Raw genomic sequence first — 14,393 nt, forward strand, 5'->3', positions numbered from 1 at the left:
GTGGGGACATTAAAGTAGATCCCCTATGGCCAGGATCACGTTGGGCGATTTTGTGCGTATTGGCCGTAGGCCTACAGCTTATGTGCAACGTCTTTTTAGGCCATGTCCACACGTGGTGGGATGATGGCGGGTTTTCCGTATGGACCCGCAGCAAACCAAGTGCTGCGGTCCGTACGGCTGTCAATTCCCGCACGGGGACCGCAGCGCTCAGGTGGGAAGGGGGGTACAGGGGCCCAGGTTTTATGAACAGCCCCGGGCCCATAGTCCACTTAATCCGCCACTGGCCAGCACTGCCACAAATCAATTACATTGTCAAGATGTCACAAGTTCCTCGGGTACAGATTGTCCTCTACAAAACATGGAGAGGAGGAAATGATTGATGTCTAAATTAATTACTCAGGTGTTTTCCCAGAGATGATATTGCTAAACTAAAAAAAGAAAAATCGAACACCAGTTGTTACAGAGAACATTTGCTAATAAGATGAACACATCTAAAGTTATGCAACCTAATTTCACAATCCTGTAGAGCAATATTTACTATACAGGGTATTAATTGAGTATTGTATATGGAATCAATAGTCACATCCAAGGAAAACAACCCAAACTAGAACAATATGGCACCGGATGTCACCAGAGCAAGAACAATAATCCCATTTGATCAAGCATCAATTGCAATTCATAGTTATTAAGCTCCTCAATGAGGTCAAAACAAGTTTATTTACATACTTGTAGATACAATTGGGTTACTCTTCAATAGCTGAGGTCAAGAAGACTAATATCTGATGGGATTCATAGGTAATCTGTTGTCCTTCACCAATGGTTTAGGTCAAGAAAAGAATCCAATGGAATTCATTGCTATTGTGAAGTCCTTCAACAATGGTTTCGGTCAAGGATAGTATCTTCTCAGTTTTCATAGGTATAATGAGTTTCTTTTCCAATGGTTGAGGTCAACACAAGTATTTGGTGGATTTTTTTGGTAATATGAAGTCAGTTACTGATTTAGGTCAAGGCAAGGAACTATTTAAATGTATAAGTACAATATGGCTCATTACCAATGTTTGCCATCAAGACAAGCATGTGATGGAATAAATGGTAACATGAAGTTTCTCACCAATTTAGATGAACACAATTATTTATTTGAATTAGGGGTATGATGAGGTCCTTCTCAATAATTAAGGTCCATACAAGTATCAATTGTAATTCATGGATACAGTGAGATTCTACTTGATACCGATAAGACCCAACGCTGACATTCTACCTCAACAGCTGAATGCTAACTTTTTGAACCTAGGCCTGAAAATTGCTGATCATCCAGGTAGAAACTAGAGATGTTCTGCACTAATTAAAATACGCTGTGGATAGGTGACTAATATAACATTGGGGCTGAAAGTTTAATTGAAAGGTACCATAAGATCCGCACGTTTTCTTCTCTTTCCTTCACTATTAAGATAGTACCTATTTGTCCCAACCTGCAACATCAACGGATGTTTCTTTTCTCCCAACACAGGACTATGGCATTAGTATATGTATTTTCAGAAGAGAGTTGTGCCGTGTTACCTCTGCATCCCCTGTAGTTATGTCTTTTGGATGAATTGTTATATTTTTAATTATTTATCATTAAAAAGCTAGAGACTTCCCAACCTTCAAAAACTTATGGTGCTTTTACAACTAGGAATCCTAGTAATGATCTCTTTACGAGAATCATGCAATCTAAACCCACTGCTGATCACCCAATAATCAATGAAAATGCTCGTTCATCTGGCGAAATGATCTTTTGGTTTACAATAAAGATCATTGTTCTCGGCAGCGCATCGACACTGGCAAAAGGTGTCTGTGCTGCCAAGAATAATGGCAGCCAATGTGCACTGAATGATCTATCACAGGCCATCCGAAGCAGGGCAGACCTGTGCAAACAAGTAGCTGATCGGCGGTCGTGTAGAGCCACCACGTGCTCCAAATAGTGAATATACATATATATCAACATAGACAACAAATTTGGGAGTAGAGGTGGTGGGGTGCATTGAGACCCTAGAAGAGGAGCAGAATCAAATCATGTGCTAACGTGGGTGATTTAGAAGAGCTGAAAACCTCTCAGATTCAATCTTTTACATTAAGCGCCATAATTGTGTATTATATTTGGGGTAAATGACCGGATGAAAAGTCAAAATAACGCTTGGAATTGTTTGTGAGTCCGGATGGATGCTGACTTAAAAAATGTGCATACTGCATGATATACCGTACATTTTTTTTTTTTCCAAATGGTTCTAGTTCTGCATTGTCCTTAGACCACAGGGGGCGCAATTTTCATGGAATCACATCCACTTTGCTTTTTGGTGCCAAAAACTAATGATGTAGAATCAGGAAGCTTTTTTTTCTGCCCTAAATTTTATCAGCATGCACAAAAGGCAAATGTACCTTGACAAAAACTAATCAAAACCTCCTTTTTTTGAGGCAGGTTTCTTACTCCCAAGGGACAAGGTTATACCCTAAGGCTACTTTCACACTTTTCCCGCAAAAAAACGCATGGAAAAACGCATACAAAGCATACAAACGCGGTAAAAACGCACTAAAAACGCATACAAACGCTGCGTTTTTTTCAAGCATCTTTATGCGCATGCATGAAAAGAACGCAGCATTTTTATGCGTTCGTATGCGTTTTTAGTGCGTTTTTACCGCGTTTGTGTTTTTTTCCAACATTAGTTGGGCCCTCACACTAACCCAAACTAACCCTAACCCTTAACCAAACCATACCCTAACCCTAACCCTTAACCAAACCATACTAACCCTGACCCTAACCCTAAACCCTAACCCTTAACCAAACCATACTAACCCTAACCCAAACCCTAACCCTAAACCCCCTTAACTAACCCTAACTCTAACCCAAACCCCTAATTTCCATTGTCAAACCAATGGTCAACAAAAAAACGCATGCTCAAAAAACGCATACATGAGCATGCCAATGCGCACATATGCGCACCCATAGACTTATAATGGGTGTCTTGCTGTAAAAAAACGCATTGCGCGCGCATGCGTTTTTTTGAGTTAAGTCGGACGCCCAAAAAATGCAACAGGATGCATTTTGTACGCCCGAGCGCACACCACAAAAAAATGCATACAAACGCATGTGTATGCGCACATAAGCGCATCCCATGCAAAATATAGGGAAAAAAGCGCATGCGTTTTTTAGCGCTAAAATACAGCGCAAAAAAACGCAAGTGTGAAACCAGCCTAAGGGGGGAGAAAAAAACTGCTGCAAAAACACAACTTGTGAACATGGCCTTAAAGTGTTATATTAAAAGGGGGCTTCTACATGTCCTGTATAAATTGGCCCTTAGAATGACTTCTTCCATCTGAGGCCAATATAACTCGCTCTGACTCTACATCTCTATATTAGAGCCATGACCGCAGACACAACATCCAAAAATAAGGGACTGCAAAGTGTAAGCGAATGATAAAATCAACCCATTCCGTGAAAATACCAACATGCAAGTCAAAATTTCTAAAAAGTCTGATGCACAAATTTCGGAATTTCACAGTATGTGTATGAACCCCGCAGGTCGCTGAGTTTTCATACCGGTTTGGCTTTTCCAATATCAGATCTAATACATTTTTTTTGCACGGACAAAAGCAAATTCCTGATATTTGGGGTTTGTTGTAATTGTAGCTTCTTGCTCGTGAACAGAAGTCTCATGAACAGATCCTTTCTCTACTGACAAGGCTCCTTGTGTACTGGCAAGATCTGTGCTGACAAGTTTCCTTTGCCGTGTGCAGGATTTACGCCCCGAGGAACAAGGAAGTCTCCGCCCCAATCACAGGTGCATATAGACAGGTGGAGTGCACTGAGGTGCAGCAGGTGAGTGCGCTACCTGTCTGTCGGAATGCACCTGACGGGGATCAGCCTGAGCCTGGCACTCCTGTGCCTCATCGCTGGAGGAAGATCAGAGCCGTAAGTCAGAAGAGATTCTGATAATGTGATATTTCCTAGAGCAGGAGGAGGTGTAGAACTACAAGTCCCAGAATGTCCAACCAGCTAGACAGGCACTTGTTACATCCATTCAAATTAAAGAGAATTCTGTCACTTTATATTGTATCATAGTAAGTGTAGTGATATGTAATACTCTGAGATGGTATCACACGGGCTTAGATACTCGAACTTAGCAAACAGTATCTCGCTCAGTTGGCTCGTTGGATGGTATCGCACATAACTGGCGTAGATCGGGGTCCCCAAGATTTGTAATATCGAGGAGCAAAATCATCTCTGAGAAATTGTCACGGGTCACGTTGTATGTGAAGAAATGTTAGTAGTCACCTTTTATATGTTATAAAGTAGTAATGGTGCGAGTGCCCCCTTATAAAGTAGTAATGGTGCGAGTGCCCCCTTATAAAGTAGTAATGGTGCGAGTGCCCCCTTATAAAGTAGTAATGGTGCGAGTGCCCCCTTATAAAATAGTAATGGTGCGAGTGCCCCCTTATAAAGTAGTAATGGTGCGAGTGCCCCCTTATAAAATAGTAATGGTGCGAGTGCCCCCTTATAAAGTAGTAATGGTGCGAGTGCCCCCTTATAAAATAGTAATGGTGCGAGTGCCCCCTTATAAAGTAGTAATGGTGCGAGTGCCCCCTTATAAAATAGTAATGGTGCGAGTGCCCCCTTATAAAGTAGTAATGGTGCGAGTGCCCCCTTATAAAATAGTAATGGTGCGAGTGCCCCCTTATAAAATAGTAATGGTGCGAGTGCCCCCTTATAAAATAGTAATGGTGCGAGTGCCCCCTTATAAAATAGTAATGGTACAAGTACCCCCTTATAAAGTAGTAATGGTACAAGTACCCCCTTATAAAGTAGTAATGGTGCGAGTGCCCCCTTATAAAGTAGTAATGGTGCGAGTGCCCCCTTATAAAATAGTAATGGTGCGAGTGCCCCCTTATAAAGTAGTAATGGTGCGAGTGCCCCCTTATAAAATAGTAATGGTGCGAGTGCCCCCTTATAAAGTAGTAATGGTACAAGTACCCCCTTATAAAGTAGTAATGGTACAAGTACCCCCTTATAAAGTAGTAATGGTGCGAGTGCCCCCTTATAAAGTAGTAATGGTACAAGTACCCCCTTATAAAGTAGTAATGGTGCGAGTGCCCCCTTATAAAGTAGTAATGGTGCGAGTGCCCCCTTATAAAATAGTAATGGTGCGAGTGCCCCCTTATAAAGTAGTAATGGTGCGAGTGCCCCCTTATAAAATAGTAATGGTGCAAGTGCCCCCTTATAAAGTAGTAATGGTGCGAGTGCCCCCTTATAAAGTAGTAATGGTACAAGTACCCCCTTATAAAGTAGTAATGGTACAAGTACCCCCTTATAAAGTAGTAATGGTACAAGTACCCCCTTATAAAGTAGTAATGGTGCGAGTGCCCCCTTTTGCCTTGATTGCCTCCTGGCACCCAAGAGCTCCCTTTTAAAGTAGTAGTAACCCGAGTGCTGCATATAAATGTCTCTTAAGTTGCCCAAGTTGCCCCTTAACGAGTGTTAATACCCCAAGTGTCTGTAATTAAGTAATATTGCTCTGAGTGCCCCTTATAAAGTCTGACTGCCCCCATAGCAAGAGATAATGTCCCCTCTAGAAGTCAGCACAGTTGGGACTGACACTCGGTCTGATCAGAAAGCCACAAGCCAAACATTAGGATCTAGAACAAGCGTGACTGCTGCAGCCGATCAGTGATATGCTGGCTGCAGCAGTCTCAGGCTGACCATGCGAGAAGGAGAGGAAACAGATCTGTTTGTCTTATGTCATAGTCTTCAGTCATTGGTGCAAAAAAGATATTCAAAAAATAGTAAAAATGGAGTCAAGAGGTCAAAGTAAAGAAAGTAAAGAAAAAAACGAAGTTTTTACTTGGACCCCTTGGCTGCTACCTCCATATATAGGTAGGATACATTGGTCTCTTCTCTCCTTCTTCTTGCATGGTCATCCTGTGTCGGCTGCGACCACCTATTGACTACATAAATCTTTCCAACTCCTATTTCTCCATCTATTTCTATACAATAAATGCTCTCTCTCCAGGCATTGCGGGACCCTCTCACTCTCTCTCCAGGCATTGCGGGACCCTCTCCCTCTCTCTCCAGGCATTGCGGGACCCTCTCACTCTCTCTCCAGGCATTGCGGGACCCTCTCCCTCTCTCTCCAGGCATTGCGGGACCCTCTCACTCTCTCTCCAGGCATTGCAGGACCCTCTCCCTCTCTCTACAGGCATTGCGGGACCCTCTCTCTCTCTCTCCAGGCATTGCGGGACCCTCTCCCTCTCTCTCCAGGCATTGCGGGACCCTCTCCCTCTCTCTCCAGGCATTGCGGGACCCTCTCACTCTCTCTCCAGGCGTTGCGGGACCCTCTCACTCTCTCTCCAGGCATTGCGGGACCCTCTCCCTCTATCTCCAGGCATTGCGGGACCCTCTCTCTCCAGGCATTGCGGGACCCTCTCACTCTCTCTCCAGGCATTGCGGGACCCTCTCACTCTCTCTCCAGGCATTGCGGGACCCTCTCACTCTCTCTCCAGGCATTGCGGGACCCTCTCACTCTCTCTCCAGGCATTGCGGGACCCTCTCACTCTCTCTCCAGGCATTGCGGCACCCTCTCACGCTCTCTCCAGGCATTGCGGGACCCTCTCACTCTCTCTCCAGGCATTGCGGGACCCTCTCCCTCTCTCTCCAGGCATTGCGGGACCCTCTCCCTCTCTCTCCAGGCATTGCGGGACCCTCTCCCTCTCTCTCCAGGCATTGCGGGACCCTCTCACTCTCTCTCCAGGCATTGCGGGACCCTCTCACTCTCTCTCCAGGCATTGCGGGACCCTCTCACTCTCTACTCTCTCTCCAGGCATTGCGGGACCCTCTCACTCTCACTCCAGGCATTGCGGGACCCTCTCACTCTCTCTCCAGGCATTGCAGAACCCTCTCACTCTCTCTCCAAGCATTGCGGGACCCTCTCACTCTCTCTCCAGGCATTGCGGGACCCTCTCCCTCTCTCTCCAGGCATTGCGGGACCCTCTCCCTCTCTCTCCAGGCATTGCGGGGCCCTCTCCCTCTCTCTCCAGGCATTGCGGGACTCTCTCCCTCTCTCTCCAGGCATTGCGGGACCCTCTCCCTCTCTCTCCAGGCATTGCGGGGCCCTCTCCCTCTCTCTCCAGGCATTGCGGGACCCTCTCCCTCTCTCTCCAGGCATTGCGGGGCCCTCTCCCTCTCTCTCCAGGCATTGCAGGACCCTCTCACTCTCTCTCCAGGCATTGCGGGACCCTCTCCCTCTCTCTCCAGGCATTGCGGGACCCTCTCCCTCTCTCTCCAGGCATTGCGGGACCCTCTCCCTCTCTCTCCAGGCATTGCGGGACCCTCTCCCTCTCTCTCCAGTCATTGCGGGACCCTCTCCCTCTCTCTCCAGGCATTGCGGGACCCTCTCCCTCTCTCTCCAGGCATTGCGGGACCCTCTCCCTCTCTCTCCAGGCATTGCGGGACCCTCTCACTCTCTCTCCAGGCATTGCGGGACCCTCTCACTCTCTCTCCAGGCATTGCAGGACCCTCTCCCTCTCTCTCCAGGCATTGCAGGACCCTCTCCCTCACCTAGGAGTGGTGTTTGCAAAATCGTGGAAACATGCCCAATTTTGATCTGAGTGTTAGATGAGAATCGGGAATGCGGCTCCGATATTTCAGGGACTGTAACATTATTTATTTATTTTTAATTTTTTTGCTCCACTCTGATCAAAATAATCGATCCTTTTTTTCTACACATTAGAAAAACCTGCGTGTGAATGAGGCCTTAATCAGTCATACTTGAGCTCAAGACTCCTGTCTTAGTTGTCCTCAATGCCGCCCTATGTCGGGAAACACAAAGCATTGAGGCCACTTGTATCCTTGGGATCAGTCACTTTGTATTCAGTATTTGTTACTGTGCAATAAAAAAACTTGTAATTGCAGAAGAATTGATCCCACAAACGATGCAATTTACGAGCGGAAATCCTGTTCTTACGTCGAGCTTTTATTAACATTCTGCAGGATTTTACTGACTTACTGTAAATTACTCTAATTACGGTATCTCATCCTTTATAGATGGTTTACTAGATTTATAAATGGAAATAGTAATGATGATCAAATCTTTTGAATTTCAAATTTACCAGATTTGACCAATTTATCTTTTTTTTCTAAATTAAATCTACAGCTAATTAATTCCCAAACGAATTGCAATATTGCAAAGCCTCCAATTACCCTGGAAAGTCGCATGTAACACTTTTGTGTCTCCTAGTACACAGCCTTAGTAATGTCCATTAAAATGGATGCTACCCAGGTAGTAACCAAAAGCCAATTTAATAACACAACGAACTGGCAGATTTCGGACCTGATTTTTTACATTTTTGATATGTATCATGATATATTAATAAATATTCTTTTTAATGGGACTTATGGTCGTATGTGGTCTTTTGTGTGTTGTTTACAGTTAGAGCAGTCAGAATGTGGAATACCCGAAAGCAATAGGTACTAAGGGCAGATACTATGACAGCAATTCTAAAAGGTCTGGATACTTTTCTCACAACAAATTGCACTGTAGATTACAAATAATCTAGAGAATATATAATCGGTGTAGAAAGATGGAAATTGATGGACCTTTGTCTTCTTGTTTTCATCCTATCCCTTCATTGTATATCTCGGTATGCTTGGCTCTTGCTTATTCTTCTGCTCCTACCTCATGTTTCTTGGATGTCAACATCCCAATGTTACTCTTTGTGAATTACTTCCTAGCCATTTACGGGTACGACTAATATAGCCTTGCTCCAGGGTCTAGAATGGTCCTCTATTTTCCAGGGAAGTCTTCACTTAAGTGTCTGGCATCCTCGGCTTGGCATTCTGGGCATGACTAGTGAGTGATAGACCCCATGGTGTCATGACGTTGGGTGAGGATGTCATAACATTGCGGGGCCTAGGAAAACACAATAGGCAGCCATGATGCCGGACTGAAGATGCCAACCAGGGGAGCCCAAATCTTTTGGTGAAACTTTTAACGCTACTGATGTCATCTTTTGGCAAAGCATTAACCTCCCCTTTTTTTAGAGTAGTGTAATTGCCGCAAGGTGGAGATTATCCTGGGGACCACAGTAGTTTTATACCCAATGGTTACTAAAGCCTAATGGTGACTCCATCTACCGCAAGCCACTTTATATGTCGTATTGTTTCTCTTCAGACAATGTGCCTTTTCCATCCCTGCTCTGCTGAAGAGTGGGGAGTTGGTGAAAGGATGCTTAGAGGTCAAACACCACTCGCAACCTGTCAATGTTGATATCATCCTCGAGGTCGATGGTGTGAATCACACAATCATCAGCCAGCAGTTCCCCGTTGGTGATGTCTTCACCTGTCCGGAATTCCAGGTTGGTTCAAGGTCCTGATTTCTCATTAGATTATCAACAATTATGCAGTCAATTTTTCTAATTTTTATCAAATAGAAGTTTTGTGAAATCTCATGAGATAAAGATTTAGAATTAGTATGTGTTGTTGAGGTCATTGAAAGCAGCAGATTGATATAAATGGTAAAACTTTAAGAAATGGTATAAACTCATCCAAATCATGTTAAACTTGACCATTATTAGTGAGCGCAAATCATCCACGCATTTAATGTCTATACCTGTTGAACCGTGTGGTAATCTGCACTGACCTACAACGGACCCATATTTAACCCTTATAGCTTGGTTTTTCTAATACCAACCTTACCTTTTGGTTTATGACTTTCCTAGCCTGGTACCACAACTAGAGTGGGGCAATGGTAGCCCTATTTTGTTCCTGTTTTTATCACGACACATTTAGTAGGAAAGGGCAGTAACAAACACAGGAGATGGGCCCCTGTGGCAAGAACAATATATGGGTCCTTTGCAGTTAAATATGTCATCATAATGCACAGTTCCACCAGTTTTGGAGGTGGAAATAGGCCCTCTTTTCCCTTGGGCCCCTGTGCGATTGCACAAGCAGCACCAATAATACTTGCGTCCCCGGTCAAGGGTAGAGATGAGCCAATTGAGTAAAGGTAAACTGAAGTTGCTTCGAATTTTCATAAAATATTTGGATTCACTAGGATTCAAATTTTTGGCAATTTGAATCACACAATAGTGACATCTTGCTTAAATCTTTTTAGGGGTGAACACAAACAAAGAGAAAACATGCTCACCTCGCCCTTCACCTGGTTTAGCACCATCGCTTCCCGACAGTTACTTGCTTCCTCCATTTAGTTCCAGTCTTCTGTTCCATTTTCACTTTTCGGCATTTCGAGTGCTAACAAGGCCTCAAGTGATGTTGCGGGAAAATGTATATTATGACACTGAGGCCGAACCAGTGCTGGAAATGCCAAAGAGGATGGAAAAGAAGACTGAAGCTGGAGGCAGGTAATGAGCCGGTAGAGTAGCAAGTGGGGAAATTTTGGTGTCAGAATATGTGAGAGATGAAATTAATAGAATACTTTTCTAATTCCTCCATTTATGCTCTGAGGTCAGTACAGATGGCAGAGCATAACAAACGGCTTTTATCAGTAAGTAAATTTGCACCAAGTAAAATAGAATTTTCTGAGCGAATTTGACAAATTAAATTTTGGCAGAGTTCCCCATCTCTAGTGAATTTTCTTACCTTATTATAAACTTATGATACGGGGAATTATTTTCAATAATGCTCTAACAGTTTAATGACACTGGGAAAAGGAAGGTGAGCTTGAGGCTCCCCTCTCTCATCTGTGGACTAAGTGGAGGCTCCCCTCTCTCATCTGTGGACTAAGTGGAGGCTCCCCTCTCTCATCTGTGGACTAAGTGGAGGCTCCCCTCTCTCATCTGTGGACTAAGTGGAGGCTCCCCTCTCTCATCTGTGGACTAAGTGGAGGCTCCCCTCTCTCATCTGTGGACTAAGTGGAGGCTCCCCTCTCTCATCTGTGGACTAAGTGGAGGCTCCCCTCTCTCATCTGTGGACTAAGTGGAGGCTCCCCTCTCTCATCTGTGGACTAAGTGGAGGCTCCCCTCTCTCATCTGTGGACCAAGTGGAGGCTCCCCTCTCATCTGTGGACTAAGTGGAGGCTCCCCTCTCATCTGTGGACTAAGTGGAGGCTCCCCTCTCATCTGTGGACTAAGTGGAGGCTCCCCTCTCATCTGTGGACTAAGTGTAGGCTCCCCTCTTGGTCTTAAGACTAAGTGGAGGCTCCCCTCTCATCTGTGGACTAAACGTTTCTACATGTTTTTAAACCGCAAACTTCTTGTGTGTAGTTCTAAAGTTGGAAACTGTTTATTACTTGTTTGCGGATTCAAAATAAGAACCGCTGCTGATTTCAGGTTTAACAAATAAAAACATCTCAAATTATTTTTTTTTACAGTATTTGTATCCTTTTATTTTCTTTAGGTCCCTGTTATACTTAAACCTGCTCCAGTCTTTCTGACCATGAATGCGGTGGCCACCAACTATAACTATGCAGCACGTAGGGCTGTGGTGGTGGCTCCAACTGGGAAAGTTACATTAATTCAAATGGAAAAGTCCATTTATAAACCAGGAGAGATTGGTAAGATTACATTTTATTTGATTGTATATGGCAGGGGTGGGGAACCTTTTTTCTGCCGAGGGCCATTTGGAATTTTCGGGGGCCGTATAAAATTGTTAATAATGATGAGCGAGTATACTCGTTGCTTGGGTTTTTCCAAGCATGCTTGGGTGTCCTCTGAGTATTTTGGCGTGCTCAGAGATTTAGTTTCTGTCGACGTATTTGCATGATTTGCGGCTGCTGGTCAGCTTGAAAACGTGGGGATTCCTTAACAAACAGGCATTCCTCACATGTATTCAGGCTGTCCAGCAGCCATAAATCATGCAGCTGAGGCAAGGAAAACTAAATCTCTGAGGTCCCCAATAGGCAGGCAAATGTCACTATTAGGCAGCATATGTCCCCAATCGGCAGCACAGGTCCCCCAATAGGAATGTAAATGTCCCCAATAGGCAGGAAAATGTCCCCATTAGGCAGCACAGGTCCCCCAATAGGCAGGAAAATGTCCCCATTAGGCAGAACAGGTCCCCAATAGGCAGGAAAATGTCCCCATTAGGCAGCACAGATCCCCAATAGGCAGGAAAATGTCCCCAATAGTCAGGTAACTGTCCCCAATAGGCATGAAAATGTTCCCATTAGGCAGCACAGGTCCCCAATAGTCAGGTAACTGTCCCCAATAGTCAGGTAACTGTCCCCATTAGGCAGCACATGTCCCCATTAGGCAGCACATGTCCCCATTAGGCAGCACATGTATCCAATAGGCAGCACATACTGACCTGGTGTTGAACACAGTGACTCCTGGATGGCCCCCAGGCCCCGCACCGCACACACAGCAGCACATGGTCACCACCGCACCGGTGACCGGGGTGATGAAGATGACAGGCTGGGGTGATGAAGAAGGCAGGCTGGGGAGGCAGGCCGCAGACCAGTCCTGCGCAGCTCACACTCTGGCGCGCGGTTACTCGTCCTCTTCATTAGTATCAGTGCGCGGGGGCCGCTGGGGTCCAGCGGGGTGTGCTCAGTCCCCGTCAGTGCGTGTACGTATCCGTGCGCGGTATCCAGCGGGCGGGGCTAGGAAGCAGAGCAAGAGTCCTCCTCTGCTCCTCTGGCTCCTGCAACAAGGTACCCGATCGCGGCTCTGGAGCGGCTGCGGGCCTGACCAAATGATATGGCGGGCCGTATACGGCCCGCGGGCCAGACGCTCCCCACCCCTGGTCTAAGGGTTTAGTAGATTTAGATGGGGTGGATTTATTGCAGACCTTTGGTGCAGGATTTATGGTATCCTACATATGGATGGGGATTTGCATTGCGAAAAAGAAAATTATTTGTAGCAAAAATTGTGTAACGCACACAGATTTGGTTGTAGATCTGCCGCAGGTATGCGATGCCTCACAAAAGTCTAATTTTCTTCTACACATGTGCCTACTCGCATACAAGTTTTCACATCAAAGGAGCTTCTGTTCAATGTCTGCCCGGTCTGTTTTACAATCCTGTTCTCTATTACTCAAGTCTTAGACAAAAAGCTCTAACTGTGATCCTAGGAATGTATGAACAAGACCCCGGCCTAACGAGCCTTTAATGTCACACGTCAAGGAACGTTTTACGCTTGATATTCGCAAACACAGAATTAAATGGTGCCTTTTGTAAGAAACCATGTGGCATGTCCAATTCTGGGTCTCGCCTGCATTTGGCTTCTTCCAGGACATAAGCACATACATACACATATTGAACATACACATAATTTATGTAGGCTCAAATTTCTATAGGTTGGTTTCTCACAGTACATTCCAAGGATCTAGAACAGAACAGAAAATCTGCCAAAATAAGTAGTCTTTATCCCTGTATCTAAATAGCAAGAAAAGTCTGGTTGTTGCCCCAGAACACCTGCCCCACCATATCCTCCCTCGAGTTGCACCAATGCATGCCAATGTGGGGGTTAAAAGACCATATAGCTGGGCAGATTTGCCATTCGAAAGTCAATGAAAGCAAAAGAATCTCTGTGCTTTTAGTTTAGAGAAGAAGGTTCCACATTTCTTTGAGATTTTTATTTTGTCTGACTTGTCCATTTATTTTTCAGTGAACTTTATTGTGATTGCTTTGAATAATCGTTTAAAAATGGAGGAAGATTATGTGAGTACTAGCTAGGAATGTCTTAATCTACTTAAACTGTGTACTACAAATTAAAGCAGTTTTCTGCTGTAGACAAGTCTTGGTTCTTGCCCTTGAGGACTAAATTGTATGCATTATTCTCAATCATGTATAGAATTTTTCAAAGTCGGCAACAACCATAGTAGTTATATTCTTGTACATAGGGACAGTATTATAGTAGTTATATTCTTGTACATAGGGACAGTATTATAGTAGTTATATTCTTGTACATAAGAGGCAATATTATAGTAGTTATATTCTTGTACATAGGAGCAGTATTATAGTAGTTATATTCTTGTACATAGTGGCAGTATTATAGTAGTTATATTCTTGTACATAGGGACAGTATTATAGTAGTTATACTCGTGTACATAGGGGACAGTATTATAGTAGTTATATTCTTGTACATAGGGACAGTATTATAGTAGTTATACTCGTGTACATAGGGGACAGTATTATAGTAGTTATATTCTTATACATGGGGGCAGTATTATAGTAGTTATATTCTTGTACATAGGGACAGTATTATAGTAGTTATACTCGTGTACATAGGGGACAGTATTATAGTAGTTATATTCTTGTACATAGGAGCAGTATTATAGTAGTTATACTCGTGTACATAGGGGACAGTATTATAGTAGTTATATTCTTGTACATAGGGACAGTATTATAGTAGTTATACTCGTGTACATAGGGGACAGTATTATAGTAGTTATATTCTTATACATGGGG

At 44.2% G+C, this 14,393-nt stretch overlaps 1 protein-coding gene across 2 annotated transcripts in view; it reads left to right on the forward strand.

Moving 5' to 3' along the window:
* The first annotated feature begins 3,789 nt into the window (after positions 1–3,789).
* The window catches only part of LOC141056195 (ovostatin-like), a 55,091-nt gene continuing 44,487 nt past the window's right edge, over positions 3,790–14,393 (forward strand). For both annotated transcript variants that reach the window (XM_073552901.1, XM_073552902.1), the window contains exons 1-4: positions 3,790–3,946; positions 9,198–9,381; positions 11,381–11,537; positions 13,591–13,643. In XM_073552901.1, coding sequence (XP_073409002.1) covers positions 3,879–3,946; positions 9,198–9,381; positions 11,381–11,537; positions 13,591–13,643 — 462 coding nt within the window. In that variant the 5' untranslated portion in view covers positions 3,790–3,878. The remainder of the gene's footprint in view (positions 3,947–9,197; positions 9,382–11,380; positions 11,538–13,590; positions 13,644–14,393) is intronic.

The sequence above is a fragment of the Dendrobates tinctorius genome, unplaced genomic scaffold, assembly GCF_039654945.1.
Source record: "Dendrobates tinctorius isolate UK_male_01 unplaced genomic scaffold, ASM3965494v1 ptg000196l, whole genome shotgun sequence".
Lineage (NCBI taxonomy): Eukaryota > Metazoa > Chordata > Amphibia > Anura > Dendrobatidae > Dendrobates > Dendrobates tinctorius.